The 16,009-nt window shown below is 49.0% G+C and overlaps 1 protein-coding gene across 1 annotated transcript in view; it reads right to left on the reverse strand.

Moving 5' to 3' along the window:
* Positions 1 to 8,513: 8,513 nt before the first annotated feature.
* Positions 8,514 to 16,009, reverse strand: part of ATP1A1 (ATPase Na+/K+ transporting subunit alpha 1) — a 32,498-nt gene continuing 25,002 nt past the window's right edge. Inside the window, exons 15-23 of the mRNA XM_077119783.1 lie at positions 15,204 to 15,354; positions 14,420 to 14,588; positions 14,115 to 14,269; positions 13,721 to 13,844; positions 12,216 to 12,361; positions 11,961 to 12,091; positions 11,552 to 11,653; positions 9,312 to 9,403; positions 8,514 to 8,869 (exon numbers count right to left, since the gene is read on the reverse strand). Coding sequence (XP_076975898.1) covers positions 8,841 to 8,869; positions 9,312 to 9,403; positions 11,552 to 11,653; positions 11,961 to 12,091; positions 12,216 to 12,361; positions 13,721 to 13,844; positions 14,115 to 14,269; positions 14,420 to 14,588; positions 15,204 to 15,354 — 1,099 coding nt within the window. The 3' untranslated portion in view covers positions 8,514 to 8,840. The remainder of the gene's footprint in view (positions 8,870 to 9,311; positions 9,404 to 11,551; positions 11,654 to 11,960; positions 12,092 to 12,215; positions 12,362 to 13,720; positions 13,845 to 14,114; positions 14,270 to 14,419; positions 14,589 to 15,203; positions 15,355 to 16,009) is intronic.

Below are 16,009 nucleotides of genomic sequence, written 5' to 3' on the forward strand. Positions count from 1 at the left end.
AAAATCAGTTTAATGAACAACAGTAGCCAAGGCTTGTTGAGCGTTATCTCATTCTATCCTCACCACAACTCTATGAAGTAGGAAATGATACTTTCCCATTTGAACAAGAAGGAAACGGAGGCTCAGAGAAGTTTGGTAATTGGCCTAATGTTATACAGGTGAAGCATGGCAGAGCCAGGATCCACTCAGACCGTCTTCCATTAGAACCAGTATTCTCTATCCCTAACCATCTTGCCTTGAGGGAGGGGTCTAGGCTGTTAGTGTGGAGGGAAGAAGCTGACACACCTCAAGCACTTAGAGATCACCATCAGACACCCCCAAACCAAGAGCTGAAATGGTGGTAAAGGTTCCGGGTACTCTGTGGTTGAGAAGAGATGGCGTGGTCATGGAAGATGGGGAGCCATGGAAAAGACACTGATAAAAGCTGTGGAAGGAGGGCATGTGATTGTGTTTGAGCCAAAGAGTGTCTTCCCTAAATTGTGGGGGCTGAGATGGAAGATGGAGGCCCAGCCCTCCATCCTGAGGGTGTCTCTTCCCTTTTAGGTAGTTCTACCGGGGGTGATTTTGCCCTCCCTGCCCCCACCCCCACCCCGGAACATTTGACAATATATGGAGACATTTTTGGTTGTCACAACGGGGCAGGGGTGGGTGTGGAAAAGCTGCTGGCATCTAGTGAGTAGAGGCAAGAGATGCTGCTAAACATCCTACAGTGTGCACAGAACAGCCATGCCAAAGAATTATCCGGCTCGAAAGGTCAATAATGCTGGGGCTGAAAGCCCTGCTGTAAACCCATCAGCCATTTTTAACCTGCAACATAATTCTCCTGACCATTCACCGCCTCTGCTTCCTACTGCCCTCCTCTCTCTGCTTCTGGGAACTCCAAAGACAAGGACTGGGCAAGGACAAAATGACAGCAAGAGAAGCCTGAGTGCTGACAGGGGCTGGAGAACCTCACAAGGTGGCATTTCCTTTGATGGTTCATTAGGGTCCAGGGACATTGCACCCTGCTGCCCTCCACTCTCAGATGCATGCAGTGGTGTGACTGGTTTATGTTTAACAACCAGCTCTCTGGGAAAACACATCTGGTTGGTAGCATTTGTCCTTGGTATAAATATTCTCATCTCAGCTGATTTCAAGATTCTAATGTTGTCAGCCAACTCACGAAGTTCCTACATTTACGGACTGAATCAGTGGCTTAACACAATAAAACCTCATTCCTAGCCCATAAAATAGTCCGAGGTGGGCGTTCCTGTCCTCTTAGCCCTCCTCCAAGCAGTAACTCAGGACCCAGGCAGCTTTTGTCTTGTGGCTTACCTCCCTCTAGGGTAGAGGTTCATCAGGAACCGAGAGCTTCTTAAAGTAAGATTCCCCAGACTTTCTGATTCAGTAGGTCTGGGGTGGGGCATGAAAATCTGCATTTCCAACAAGTTCTCGGGTGCTGCTGCTGGAGCTTGGATGGGAGGCACATTTCTGAGAACCATTGTCCTGAGGCAATGGCTCTTCATGTAGGCTACACATAGGAGTCACCTGAGAACTTGAGTAATAAATCCTGATGACTGGATTCCACTTCCAGAGACTAAGTTAACTGGTTTTGGATGCAGCCTGGGCATGAGATTTTTTTTAAGCTCCCCGGATGATTTCATCATGTAGGTAAGGCTAAGAGTCACTGCTCTGGGGCCTTCCTGTCTCTCCTGCCGTGCAGCTAGGGGCGATAGAGGAAGAACAAGGATCCTTTCTTGGTCTTTCTCCATCGGAACCAGGCCCAGAAGCAATGTGACTGTCAGGTCCTCTAACATTCTGTTGGCCAGAAGAGGCACGTGGCTGCACATCTTCAAGGGAGGCTGGGAAGTGTGGGCCAGCTGTGAGCTCGGGAGGAAAGGGGCATGGCTCGTTGAACAGTGAGCCCGTTGCTACCTACCCACTTACTGCTACACTGGAATACCATAACAGATACCCATGCAGGTGAACCCACAATCCTCGGTGTGCCTGTGTTTGTGTGTGGGTCTCTGCCTTTAGGGAGAGAACATTGAAGTATAAACCATCACTGGAAGCATCAGATCCTTTCATGTCCGTAGAGGGAGGCAGCTTGACATGGCAGAAATACCCGGGATTTACAGAGCTGTGTTCAAACCCTTGCTCACCCTCTTACCCCTTTTCTAAATTATGCATCTCTCTGAGCTTCCATTTTCTCCCTCTGTAAAGTGGGAAAGCTATCTACCTCATAGGATTAAATGAAATAAATATGAAGGCCAAAGACAGTACCGTGGGCACATGATATGTGTCCAGTGAATGTCAGTTCCCTCTCCCTTCCATTGCTCTGTTAGCATCTGAGATGGACTGGAGTGTGTGATCCGTGAGGGCTGGAAGCTTCTCCTGGCAGGGGCCGTGGGATGGAGAGCTGGCTTTGAGCACGTGCTGTCTATTCTTTGGGAGAGAACTCACACACAGGGGACTCTCATTGTTGTTAAGAATGGCACCGCATTTCTGGGACAATATTTAGTTGGCAAGAATGCCTACATATGTCTATCATCTTGAGAAAAAAATTTAGAAACTGACAGCCAGTTTCAAGTGGAGCAATTACTCATAATAACAAAGAGATTCTTCTCATTATCAAAGAACCTCTTTAAACAATTCTGCCTTCTTATGCACAGATTAGCTATACCTCGTCCATGTCCTAAATACGGGAAAGGATCCTGCCTTTTCTAGAAGGCAAGGCCTTCCTGTTTTGAGAAGGCTGGGCGGGGAAACCCAGTGTTAGAAACTCACTACTAAAAAGCAATCAACACAGAGAAGGTGCTTCTTCAGCCTGCAGGAGGAGAGGGTCCCTGCCACCCATACCTGCAGCCCTGGTTGGAGGCAGCCGAGGCCTGAGAAGCGAACCTGCTCTTTGGCCAGACGGGTGCAGAGCTTGCCTGGGATTAGAGCAGCTTGCCTTCGTGCTTCTAGTTATGCAACTTGCAGCTTGATCACCCAGCAGCTCCTGGGGGCAAATCCATTTGAGTCACTGTTCAACAAGCATGTGCTTAATTTCCAAGAAACTTTCCATGATCTGATGTTTTAACACCAACACTAACCTTCCCAGCTCTTTGTTTTTCATAAAAACACTGACCTTTACCGGTGCTGACCAGCCCCCCAACCCCATCCCACCCCACCCCCCTCCCCCATCTCAGCCTTTTCTACCACAACAGCCAGCACTTTCTGAGCACTTCTATGCCCCAGGCACAAAATGGTTAACAGCCTGAACTCCAAGCCCCTCTGTCTGGGCTCAGGGCAGACTTGCACACCGCTGCTGCTTGTTAGCTGTGTGACCTTGGGCGAATTGCTTCACATCTCTGGACTTCAGTGTTCTCATTTGTAAGATGGCTGTAGGTTGGGAGATTGCCTGGCACATGGCAATCGCTGTACGGTAAGTAGCCATTTCTATTAAGTGGGAGCACAAAGCATTCCCCCCACAATGACCGCGGAGATATGTGTGGGGGCGGATGGAGATGTGAGTTACCTTTTATGGACCCTTATGAAGGGCAGGCACGGTGCCAAGAACTTTCCACATTTCCTTCATTTAACCTTCACAACAGCCTCATGAGGCAGCCATGGGCATCTCCCCTATTTTATAGACAGAAAGACAGGCTTGGAGAAAGTAAATAACTTGTCCCAATTGCCCAGTGGATAAGCTGAGGAACCAGCATTCCCAAACCACTGCTGAGGTCTCTGCAGGGACACAGTGTGAGGGGCCTAGAGAGTGAAGAAGACACCCGACCCTTGAAACTCCACGGGCCAAAATCCTCTGCAGGCCCAACCACGAAGCCAGAGCCCACCCAGGAGACACCTGCACCCTGAGCACATCTGCTCCTGGCGGGGGTTGCCTCTGGGAGGTGGACACGCAGGTCAACAGCGTATAACTTGGAAGCAGAAGACCCGGGAGTTACAGTAGCCTTGCCGTCTCTTCTTAAGTGTCTGACTTCCTGGGCAAGTCCCTCTGCCTCTTTGCCCCGTTCTTAGGGAGTATTGAAAAATGTGCAAAATGCTAAATTCTCTTTGTAAGGCACAGAGCTGAGCACTAGAGATAAAATGGGGGAAAAAACTGACAGATTAGCAGGAGAAAATGAATCTTAAACTAAGAGTTACATAATCAATTAGCATGAATAATTGGAATTGTGAGTTCTACGAGGAACTATAGAGTAGGATTAACTATCTAACGGGAGATTTCACCCAAATTGGAGGAGGGTTGGGGGGCAGGCAGAGTTTCTTGTGAGACAACTTGAGACCAAGGACATGGACTGAAAATCTCTGGAATCTAGGCAAGTCTAAGAACCCGTATCCCTCTTGAAGCTTTCTATCTCTGTAGACCGTCTTCTTTACCCTCTACCTTCACTTGCCATTGGACTCCCCCTAAACTTTAGGACAGCCCCATTCCACGCATGACTCATTCCTACACTCTCCAATTTCCAGCTCTAAAGTTTTGAGAGAAAGAAAGAGCAGCCCTAACTCACAGATAGCTAGCAAGCCTGGGCATGGACTTCCCTTGAGTAAATTTTTCAGCCCTGATTCAAGAAGCAATGGCTGCAGCTGTGGAGGAAATATTAAAAATATGACTACTTGGACAGCAAAAAAATAAGTCTGATGAGAAGCATTCATTCATTCAACAATTGTGCTAGATGTTGGGGGAGTAGGTAGGACGGGTCCTTGTCCTCAAGGAATTCAGTACATCAGAGGACACATAAATAAGTGCTACAGAAAGTAAGACATGCAAAAATGTGGAGCACCTGCCTGTTTCCCAAGGAGGGAAGGCATGAGTGGTATCCGAAGGTGAGTGGATTATTCAGGTGAATGACACTGGGGCAGGGTGGGTGTGTTGGAAAGGGGTATGCCAAGGGGACCCAGCAGGCAGGTAGAGGAAAGGGTGTGACACGTTAGGGGACCACACAGGAGTTAGAATGGCTGAGCACAGTCAAGTTTATATGCTGGAGTAGTGGGGGAAAGACATATGGATGGTGGAGCTTGGAAAAGGGATTAGAGCCACGATTCTCAAATTTTGCCCCACATCAGTCACCCAGCAGGCGTACTAAATCAGATTGATGAGCACTACCTTCAGAATTCAGTTCAGTAAATTTGCGGTGGAGCCTAATGGTTTGCATTTTTAACAAGGATCAGTTGATGCTGCTGCTACTTGTCCAGTGGTCACACTTTGAGAACCGCTGGGTGAGAGGAAGGCAAAAAGTAAGGGGCTGTTGGCTGAGGTCCAGGTGTAATGGGCAGTGGCAGTAGAGGAAATGATGTATTGGGCCAGTGACTGTGCTAATCCTTTACACATAATCTCACTTAATTCTTTGCACAACTCTGAAGCATCATCTCTAGAGTGAATGGAGTGCAAGGAGGTTGAGTGATGTGCCTGTGATCACCCTGTACATAAAGGACCAACATCGGCATCAAGGCTTTTAAGTCACAAAACCCCTGTTCTTAGCCCTTCACCTGGAAGCAATAGGGACTGGTGGTGGGTGGTGGCAGCCACAGCACGGAAAGGGAGTGGGGAGTTTCACACACAGGTTCCTGGCTTGGGTAACAAAGTGATGGGTGTCATGGCCTAGGGCATGTTCATTTTGAGAGACCCCAAGCTTAAGATGTGTCATTAGGGCTCAGACTCCAATGCCCTGTGCTCTTTCTGAATAAATAGAGATGTCCAGTAGACAACTGGAATTATGGGTCTGGAGCTCAGAAAAAAGGAGTAGTTTGGAGAGCTTTGGAAATCTCCTATAGGCAGCAATGTTATGCATGATGTAAACACCGGGAAGAGTCTGATGGGGAGAGAAAGGAGGCAGTTAGAATCTCCCTGGGGAAACTAACACCAAAGGAGCAAGTGGAAAAGGAGGCTGCAAGACGGAGTAGCCAGAGGTCACGATGGAAAGACAAGCAGGAGGCTGTGTGACCTATGATGTAAGCGCCAGGGAGACCAAGGAAGGACTGAGACACATCACGGTGTTGAACCGTCGGGAGGTGAGTGGTGACTTCGGCCAGCACTATTTCAGTGGGAGCCAGAATGAAGAAGGCTGAGGAATGATTGGGAGGTGAGCAAGTAGGGAAGTGACAGTAACTCTTCTTAGAAGCTTGATTATGAAAGGAAGGAGATGTGGGAGGGAGGTGGGGGCAAAGGAAGTAAGAGATGAATGAGACTTAAATTTAAATGCGGACAGGACACCAATAAGGAAGTTGAAAATAACCAGTGGGAGTTCAAATATTAAGGTGGCCCAGAGGTGAGGGATCAAAGGCCCCAGGAGAACATGAAAAGGTTATTGGGATGGGATCAGGTGCAGGGAAACATGACGGGACAGGCAGAAGCTGGGGGTCACTGCACAGATGTTTCAGCTATTGTTCTGGGGTGGTATTTAGCTACTACTGCCAGGGCTAAAATGACATTTGTGTGAAGAGATAGACAGGAGAATCCAAGCACTTTTGCTGCTTTTAGAGAGCTCAAAAAGAGCCTGAGTCCATTAGGAAGGGGTTGGGTACTAACTTTACCCCATATTTGCAGGTCACTTAATTGATTTATGCAGCTCAAATGCTTGGCTGGAGGACTTTTCATTCAAATGACAGCCAAACAGAAAAAGGTAGAGTTCTGGTGGAAAAAGAGATGGGAGGCTCAGTCTCCCTTTTGCCCTGCTTTCTCCCGCTCTCTACTCTGGGTATCTCCCAGCAGTCTGAGAGCAGCATGAGAACCTGAGAACCTGGGGGCACCCTCCAGAGCTCAGTTTGAGGCCGTTTCAAAATTCTTTTACATCAGGGAATACCCATAACCTTTGTCACAATCGCAGGTGCCCTGACCAACTCTCCAGAGGCACCAGAAAGCAGGCACACAGGGACAGGGGTGGTGACGGCCAAAACATCTTTCCCGATTATCTGAAAAGGCCCATGGCAGGACAAGCATATGAGGTATCAGTAGAGCTGAGTCAACCGATTCCCACTGAAGGCCAAGGAGGCCCTGCTTGCCAGTGGTCTTACTACCCTCTACTCCTGAGGCCATTATCTGCTCGTGCTTTTGGCTTCCTCCTAGTTTCCTGATGTTGGTAAGAATGAATGGCTCTCTTGAAAGGTGACTCGCCTACATGCACAAAGCGTGATGGAGGAAAACACAGCCAAGAAAGGAGGGGAGAACTGGGACAACTAAGAAGTTGCAGACCATCCTGTCCCACACCACCTCCAGCATCCATCAGAAACCTTCACTGGAGTGGGTGGGGGGCAACAGCGGCCAGCTCAGCCGAGGAATTGGGTGGATTCCTTTGCTCCTCTTCCCAGCCCCCACAGCTTAGGGGTGGCACTAAAGAGGCAAGAGAATGAACCAAGCTTCTCGGGTAACACTTGAACCCAATCTATGATCATCTGGCAGATCCCGTTTAGTTTAGTGCCAGAGATAGACTCTGCGCATTTACTTGACCTTGACACTCAACACTCGGCGGTGACAGCCCCTGGTTCACGACACTCAGTGATACAGGCAGACGTGAGGCTTTCACACAAACTCTTTGAAAGCAGGAGGTGTTCTGAGACTTGGCCCTGAAGTAAATAGATCTCTTTCACCTTTTTCTTGAGTGCCTTCTGGCACGTAATTACTTTCTGAAATGGTGCTGTTTGATGCTAAATTAAGAACAAATTACATGGAATAGAACCACTTTTTAATGCACAGCATGTCCTAAAAGACGGTGTATATAGAGATTTCTGCTTCTCAGACAAACCCTGGTCTAGAGGCACTTCGGGCTATCCTGGATGGGAAAGAGGGAGCAGGAAGGTCTGAGGGCCTGTGACTGCGAGAGAGGAAAATCAGCTGTAAGTTTGTGATATTCCCACCCCGCCCCCACCCGGGCCTGGAAATCTTCTAGGTGAGCTTCTCCATGGCAGTGGGCGGAGTTAGGCCATGCCCCCGGGGGACTGGGTCATGGGACAGGAAGGCTCATTCCCTAAGAAGAAAAGCTCACGGGCAGAACGTTTCCTCTCAGCCCAATGTTCTCAAACTTGAACGTGAATCAGAATCACCTGGAGAACTTGATGCAGCCTGCGGCCTGGTTTCTGCCTCGACAGGGAGGCCCCGTTTGCATTTCTAACCAGTCGCTGATGCTGGTGTGTGTGTGTGTGTGTGTGTGTGTGTGTGTGTGTGTGTGTGTGGCGGTGTCACACGGTGAGATGCACAGCTCTGAGAGATGACCCACGGACCAGACGCTGATGCTGGTGTGTGTGTGTGTGTGTGTGTGTGTGTGTGTGTGGCGGTGTCACACGGTGAGATGCACAGCTCTGAGAGATGACCCACGGACCAGACGCTGATGCTGGGGTGTGTGTGTGTGTGGCGGTGTCACACGGTGAGATGCACAGCTCTGAGAGATGACCCACGGACCAGACGCTGATGCTGGGGTGTGTGTGTGTGTGTGTGTGTGTGTGTGTGGGTGTGGGGCGGTGTCACAAGGTGAGATGCACAGCTCTGAGAGATGACCCACGGACCTCTCCACCAAAGAAGCAAAGGCACACCAGCGAAGTCCATTACAATAGCCATCTTTATTTGTAAAAATCCAGATATAAAATGTATTCTTTCAGTCTCTCCGGGTTTTCCTTTTTTACAAAAACAAAAAGGCACATAAAAACCTTCCCCGCGGTCATTCCCATGGACAGATGTTTTTCAGGCAGCCCCCCCCCCCCGCCCCCCAGAGCCACATGCTTCATTTCAGGACGGGCCTCTTCCCCCACATGCTTCGGTGCTTTCCTACCAGGGTAGAGTTCTGAATTCCAAGACTGAAGTACACAAAGAGGGGCGGGTGATGGGTGCAGAGTGTGGCAGGATGTCCCACAGCGTGCAGGAGGGGGCATTAGTAGTAGGTTTCTTTCTCCACCCAGCCTGTGGGCAGCAGAGAGAGAGACAAAGACACACTGCAGTGAGCCCTTCCTGCTCCACCGCTGCAGAGGGGAAAGCAGTGCTAAGAGTCTACCTGAGAACTGACCCTGGGGAGCGGGCGGACACCCCAATTCAATATGGACAAACGTTACTTCTTTAAATGTCTTGGAAGGATGGTTTAGGTTTCTGACCAAGTTTTTGGTCTGTCTTATTTGGTTCGTACTTTAAAGTCTGAGATGGGACCAATTCTCAAACCATGAGAGCTGCATTGAGAAGATGTGACAGTGGCTGACTCAGTTTACCGTGTGCTGGTCTGACGGCTTTAGTCCATCAGACTGACCATCGAGGGAGCCCAGACCTTCACACAGGAACGTAACAAAAGCCAACAGAACTATTCCCCCATCCCACCCCATCTCCCTTCCCAAGTTAAAAGGCCTATAATTACCGCCAGGGCGTCGCCTGATGATGAGTTTTCTGACTTCATCATATACGAAGATGAGAAGAGAGTAGGGGAAGGCACAGAACCACCAGGTAGGTCTGGAAATACAATTAGGTATGATTTGTACACACATGAACACAATTCAGAGAGAGAGAAATTGCACATCGCTGCAGCGACAATGAAACAGCCTGAAAGGAGAATACAAGTAAAGCCATGGCTAACGTTGAAGCCATTTAACACAGAGCACGGAGAAATGCCTTAAAAACAGATTGTTGCTGCATGTTCTCTGGGTCTAGAATACAGAAGAAATCAAACAGTGGGTTTTATTATGGATTTTATTATTAAGATGTAACCCACCTTCAGCTTTGTTTTAAGAATCGGTTTGTGGGATGAGGGGAGTGTATTTTCTGTTGACAATCTCTGAGTGGACTTTCGCCGCCCCCCCTTCTTTTAAAAAAGTGTTTTAAAAGAGGCTCTTGAGTGTATGTGTCTAATGCTCTGGTTTGTGAGGCTTGAGAACTGCCAGTGTGGGTTAAAACCAGTTCTGTTCATCCTCTAATGCTGGTTTATAATAGAATACAGGATAGTTGGCTGTTTTTTGAGTCCGAGATCTGGGGAATGCAAAAGCTGGAGTCCTAAAGGGGGCTATCCGTACAAAGACCCCCGCCTGGAGACAGGCCCCAGGCAGCCTTAGTCCGAGGAATATGTTTTCTTGAGCACCAGTTGCTCTCAGTTAACATTTGAGGAAGGCTGCTCCTGGCACAAGTCTGGAAGTCTCTTCTTCTCGACCTACCTCTACTCGACAGCAGCTACCACATGGTGACACTGACACAGCAGCCAGAGTAACTAAGCCACCTTCCTTTCAAGCTGAGTAGAACTCATCAAGAACAAGTTTTCTAGTTGCAGCAAAAGATTGAAGGACTCAGAAAATCACAATGTCCGGAGGCACTATCCTTATTTTAGTGTGATTGTCCATTTCAGCCTTTCAGAAAACTGTGACCTCTCCTAGCCCCAACTCTTCTTAAAGAATGGCTCAAGCTAACATAACCCAACTTGGACATGTCTTGTCCCTGCTGCATGGCAGCTCTGTACAGAGTGCTGGGGCTGCAAAGACAGAAAAAAAAAAAAAAAAAGACATGCAACTGCACGGGTCCAGGAAGGCAGGATCACATGGGGGCAAGTTCCAAGAAAATCAGCCCCGAAGGATTTATCAGGATTGGTGGGGTGGACAAAGGGGACATTCCAGGGGGGAAGGGAACACCCTCACCAAATCCATAAGCAGAGGAAGAGAACACTGAATTTACTTAACATAAGCTTGGATGGTACAAGAGGAGGCTAGAAATATGCTCTGGGACAATAATGAGCCAGACCCTGCATGCCAGGCTTACTTTGCACATCATTTGCCAGGAAGTCAATGATAGGGTGAGAGTAGCAGGAGGGGGTGTTGCCAACAGTCTACTTCTGAGATGGTCCAGATGGGCTTGAGCAGGGATGGGGGCAGTGGGTACTGACACATGCTGTCAATCAGAAGCTTTCTTGAAGGAACTTGTGTTGTCCCAGGTCCCGTTCCTGTGGATCAGCACATCTCATCTACTTGTTAGGCGAGCCCAGGTGCCAGACATCACCAGACACACCCGGTGTTTCCAAAACCTACCAGTTTGTGGCACCCGCTGTACAGGAGAATTCAAGTTCATCAGAAGTGCAAAGATATTCAGTGTTCAAGGTGAGCTGGTTCTGAGCAAAGACTTTTACCTAGCGGTCTGTCTCCTCGGATCAACTTGACCCAAAACAGATTGTTAAAATAAAAGGACCTTTGGTCTGTTTCTCCTGCCTTTTTCCTTTGAGAGCACAAGACTTGGAGGACCAGAAAGGTGGGGAAGCTTTGCCTTAGGACACTCGGTGGACCCACGTCCCTCAATCCAGGGCACACCTGGTGGACATCGAATGGCAGCTGGGACCTGGCCACGGAGGACTCGAGTCAATTGAGGTGGTCACCGGTTGAGCGATTTCCTCTGAGGTTTCAAAAGCCCGTCTAGCCCTATCTTGGGCCAAACCCTGAGCACTGGCTGAAACCATACCAGCCTCTGGATGTGTTGCATCTGGAGTCTTAAATTTTCTAATCCATAGGCGCTCTTGTATACAGCCACCCCGAAAGTTTTGAAGATAACGGCAATTAATGCATGTTGCAAGGGAAAAGGCCACACATACCATTTCATTTTTTTGGAACTTTAAGAGAATCCACTTACTTGAGGGGATACATCCTCAGGGCCACACCCATTCCGGGGCAGTAGGAAAGGAAAGCAGCAAGGGCAGTCTCTTCAAAGAGGCCGAATATTAAGATCTTGTTCCTGAAATGAAAGGGGGATAAAAGCTTTAAAAAAATGCAAATGGAGAGCAAGGACACCAAGGTCATACGTTTATCTTCTGGTGCTATGCATTAAGTGGCAGGCTGCCGTCTTTATGTATTGTTACACTTAGGCACTCCGAGGTCAGATGAAAAACCTGGAAAATTACATTTTGCTTCCTAAATCTCTGCAGAACCAGACAGTACAGAAACTGCCATGTGTCAAGTGTCAGGCTGTCTGCAAAGGGCTTAAGAATCACCAAATCTCTTCCTCTGAGCCAAGGTCCCCCAACTTGTCCTTTACTACTCACTTCATCCCCTGCTGGAAGACAGAATTCCTCCTGGTCTTACAAATGACCAAGTCAGCCCATTGTACCACCACGATACTGACAAAGAAGGCTGTGTGGCAGGTGAACTCCACGATTTTCCTCTGTTCGTAGGTCTGCAACCCAGAAGGCAAACAGGTGAGCCTGTGCTCTCTGCCCGCGGGGCTGGCGGCTGCACGACACGGCCCCAGCAGGGCTGGAAGAGCTCTGGCCCCGGTCAGGCCAAGGGCCCTCACTCACCCACTGCTGCCCATAGCTGTCTTCCACATCGTTGATCCAGCGGTCATCCCAGTTCACTCGGAGGCCCAACAGGTGGATCGGGAGGAAGCCGTTCTCGGCCAAGATCACGAAGTAAGTGAAGAAACCTCCCAGGGCCTGGATCATCCCTGGAAGGTGAGAAAACGACTTGAATGCTAGAACTTGGTGATCAGACGTCATCGGAACACCGCAGCTGGCCAGGGGATGGTGCTGTAGGGACATCGTCATTTCTGGTTGACGAGGCACGAGGCACGGGTCAGACTTGCCCAGTCACTCACGACAGGTGGCATGACCCCAGGGGCACGGCTCCTAGTCTGCTGCTCTCTCCACTTTCTGAGTCACTTGTCAGAGCCTACATGAAGGCTTATGGGTCCTGCCAGCAAACACCCACCTCGTAGTTGATCATCTGCTTCCATCAGGTGCAGGCTTGGCAGTGGGGGTAGGGGTAAGGGAAAGCCAACTTCCCTACTTTGAATCTCTGCACACTTTTGCATTATCATCTCTAAAACTTTTATACATTACCATTCTGCCAGCCGTTGTGGAAATGACGAGCGTAGCCCCCTCCCAACCCAACCTGTTTTCAGGATCCTTCTCCCCTGGCATCCCACGGAATCCCATTGCCTTAAGTTCCTCAGGGCCACCCCTCAACCTATGCTCTGGGCTCTAGTTCACCTTCCTCTCAAAATCAGGCCTCCTTGGATGAGGTCAGGACGGGCTATCAGCCAACTGCTTTTCTGGTCAGCAACTGCCAAGTGAACCTTCGGTATGCCTTCCCTCACGTACCCATCTGCTCCAGATTACCCAAGTGCTCTCAAAGCAGCCACCCTTTAACACTGAAGAATGAGCTGTTCCTGGGGGCATCACCAGGCTTCTCTTGAAGGAGACTGGCCAAGGATTTAAAACAAAAGGCCTTCGACTGCCCAGCACGTAGACCACCTGTTAGCCGGCCCTGCACAACTGGTGGAGCAGAAATCAAGTGCTGAGCTAAGAGAGGGGTGTGCAGAGTGACCATTTGTTGGTACAGAGTAACCTACTAGCCAAATCTGCAAACCTGTATAATTTCTTCAAAGCTCAATTCTCTAGTCCATATTAGCGACAGATGCCATGTGTCTGTCTTCTTTGAGTTAAGAAGTGCATTTCATTAGAACAATGCCTGGCATGGAGAAAAGGCTACACAGATAGCGTTCACTAAGGTTCTGTGAGAAGAGTCATCTTTGGTTCTCAGGCAGAATTTAGCCAGGCCACAGAGGGGCTGAAGTCTAAAGAATTCTTTTTGACAAAAAAGTTACCAGGCTGACAACAATAAATTTCTTCTCACATGAAAGAGAATCTGAAAGAAAAATCCAGAGTCTCACCCTATGTTACTGGTGCACCCTAGATTTGAAGTCAGAAATCCACCTCACACAGTCTGGGGCAGACACAGCCCCCAGAGCTCACGTGACGGGACAACTCTGCTCTGTGCCCCAAGGGGCTGGTGGCTCGCTCACCGATCTGTCCGTAGGCCATGCTGATCAGCCGCTCGTTCACAAGTTTGTCCGTTTTGGGGTTTCTGGGCTGCCTCTTCATGATGTCGCTTTCAGCTTGCTCATAAGCCAAAGAGATAGCAGGAACCTAGGGCAGGAAGGACAAAAGGGGATTACAAAATTAACTATATAAAGGGGGAGATTCCTGGTTGATAAACAGGTGACGACAGAAGGATGAGCTCACGGATCCCTTGAGGCTGCAAAGTTGGGACACGCGCGGCATGTCACTAATTCCTCGTCCTAACGCCGGCCATGGGACTCGTGGGGCCACAGCTGTGACCAGCAACCCCAGCGTGTGAGGGTATGGGGCCCCTTCTTTGGCATCATGTGCCATGTGCAAATCACAATGCCCACTTACCATGTCGGTGCCCAGGTCAATGCAGAGGATGGTGACGGTCCCCAGGGGTAGTGGAATGTTTGCAATAATAAATATCAGGAAGGGGGTGATCTCCGGAATGTTGCTGGTTAGGGTGTAGGCAATAGATTTCTTCAAGTTATCAAAGATCAGACGACCTAGGAGAGCGGGATGATCTTACTGTGCAGCGGAAGAGAGGGACAGACTCTGTCCCATTCGGCACATTTCAGCAAGCGCATGGAAACAGAGTCGGATCAGCAGGGCTGAGCTGAGTTCTTAGGGGAAAACCTTCACCACGTTGTTCTCACCTTCCTCTACTCCAGTTACAATTGAGGCAAAGTTGTCATCCAGAAGAATCATGTCAGCTGCTTGCTTAGACACATCTGAGCCGGCGATCCCCATGGCAACCCCGATGTCTGCTTTCTTCAGGGCTGGAGAGTCATTTACACCGTCGCCGGTCACAGCCACGATAGCGCCCTGCCCGGGGAAAGGGGGGGAGATGGGCTCATAAACACTGTTTAGTCTAGGGAGGGAAATAAGTGAGCGGCACGCCTGCATATGCCCCTCCCCTTTAAAGATGCTGTGCCTGTGCCCCTGAGCCTGTGGGTCATCTCAGAACCTGCCTCAGCTAAGATCCCAAAGCAGGGTTGAGGAGCAGCACCAAACATTCTCCCTTCCTCAATAAGAGGTCCTGAAAGCAATCAATGTTTTGATGAGTGGGCTCTGGAAAATCCCATTCATTTATGTACAGCCCCTGGCCTTTTCAAGGTAGGGGATGAGAGACTCCTGGACATTCCTATCTCCAACGTAGGCCCCATATTATTATTCCAGACAATTCTTCTGAAGGTTCAAACTCTGGGCCACAGGAATTCCTGCATTGTAAAGTGCTTCTTTCTCTATTAAACAATAGGCATCTTCCTGGCATATATGTGCCAAGCCTGAAAACAGCCATGTAGTGTTTCCATCAGTGTGGCTTTGTGCTCAGTGGAACCCCAAAGTGGGGTCAGCAGTGCCTGGAACAGTCCCGGGAGAGGCCATGAGGCAGCCCGAGTGTGGAGCGGCTCTCTCACTCCCCCCTGGCTGCCCACTGACCTGTCTCTGGCAACCTTCCACAATGATAAGCTTCTGCTGCGGAGAGGTCCTAGCAAACACAATCTCAGTGTGGTACTTCAAAATGTCATCCAGCTGCTCGGAGGTCATGTCCTTCAGGTCACTTCCATGGACCACGCAGGCCTTGGCGTCTCTGGGAGAATTAGGAGACCAGGGCAGCGCCAACATTACTTCATCGGCACAGTGCTTGTCACCTCAAGAGGGGATGCTGAGTTACACTGTGCACAACACTTTATAAACAAAGCCAGAGGGACTCTCTCCCATTTTACAGGTTGCAAAGCAATTTTTTTTAAGCATTTGCACATATATTATTTCAGGGTTCACAACCACATGCGGGACAGGACTACCATCTTCCCTTCCCATCTCTGTAAAAGAACTCATTTAAATAATAAGACCTTGTTTTAGGAAGTGGCAGAGCTGACAAAGAACAAAACCCTCCACTCCCACCTGAAGTAGCAGGAGGGGTTCTAAAACTTAAAAAAAAAAAAAAAAAAAGAAAAGAAACAAAGTAAAACTAACTTGCCTCCATCAGGTATTTTACTTTATTGCCAAAGTTTTCCTGCTTTGGCCTGAACTACCTGTAGCTATCCTTTCCTCATTTTATTCCTCATTTTACTTGGAAACTGATGAGGCACTAGATGCTGGGTGTTGTAGCTTAGAGGATAACAGCATGAAACTGGAAGCCAGACTACCAAAGGTTATTACGTGACTCATCACTTCTTTGTGTACCTCTCTAAGCCTCAACTTCTTCATCTGCAAAATGGGAACGCTTACTTAATAGGTCAATA

The sequence above is a fragment of the Tamandua tetradactyla genome, chromosome 11 (genome assembly GCF_023851605.1).
Source record: "Tamandua tetradactyla isolate mTamTet1 chromosome 11, mTamTet1.pri, whole genome shotgun sequence".
Lineage (NCBI taxonomy): Eukaryota > Metazoa > Chordata > Mammalia > Pilosa > Myrmecophagidae > Tamandua > Tamandua tetradactyla.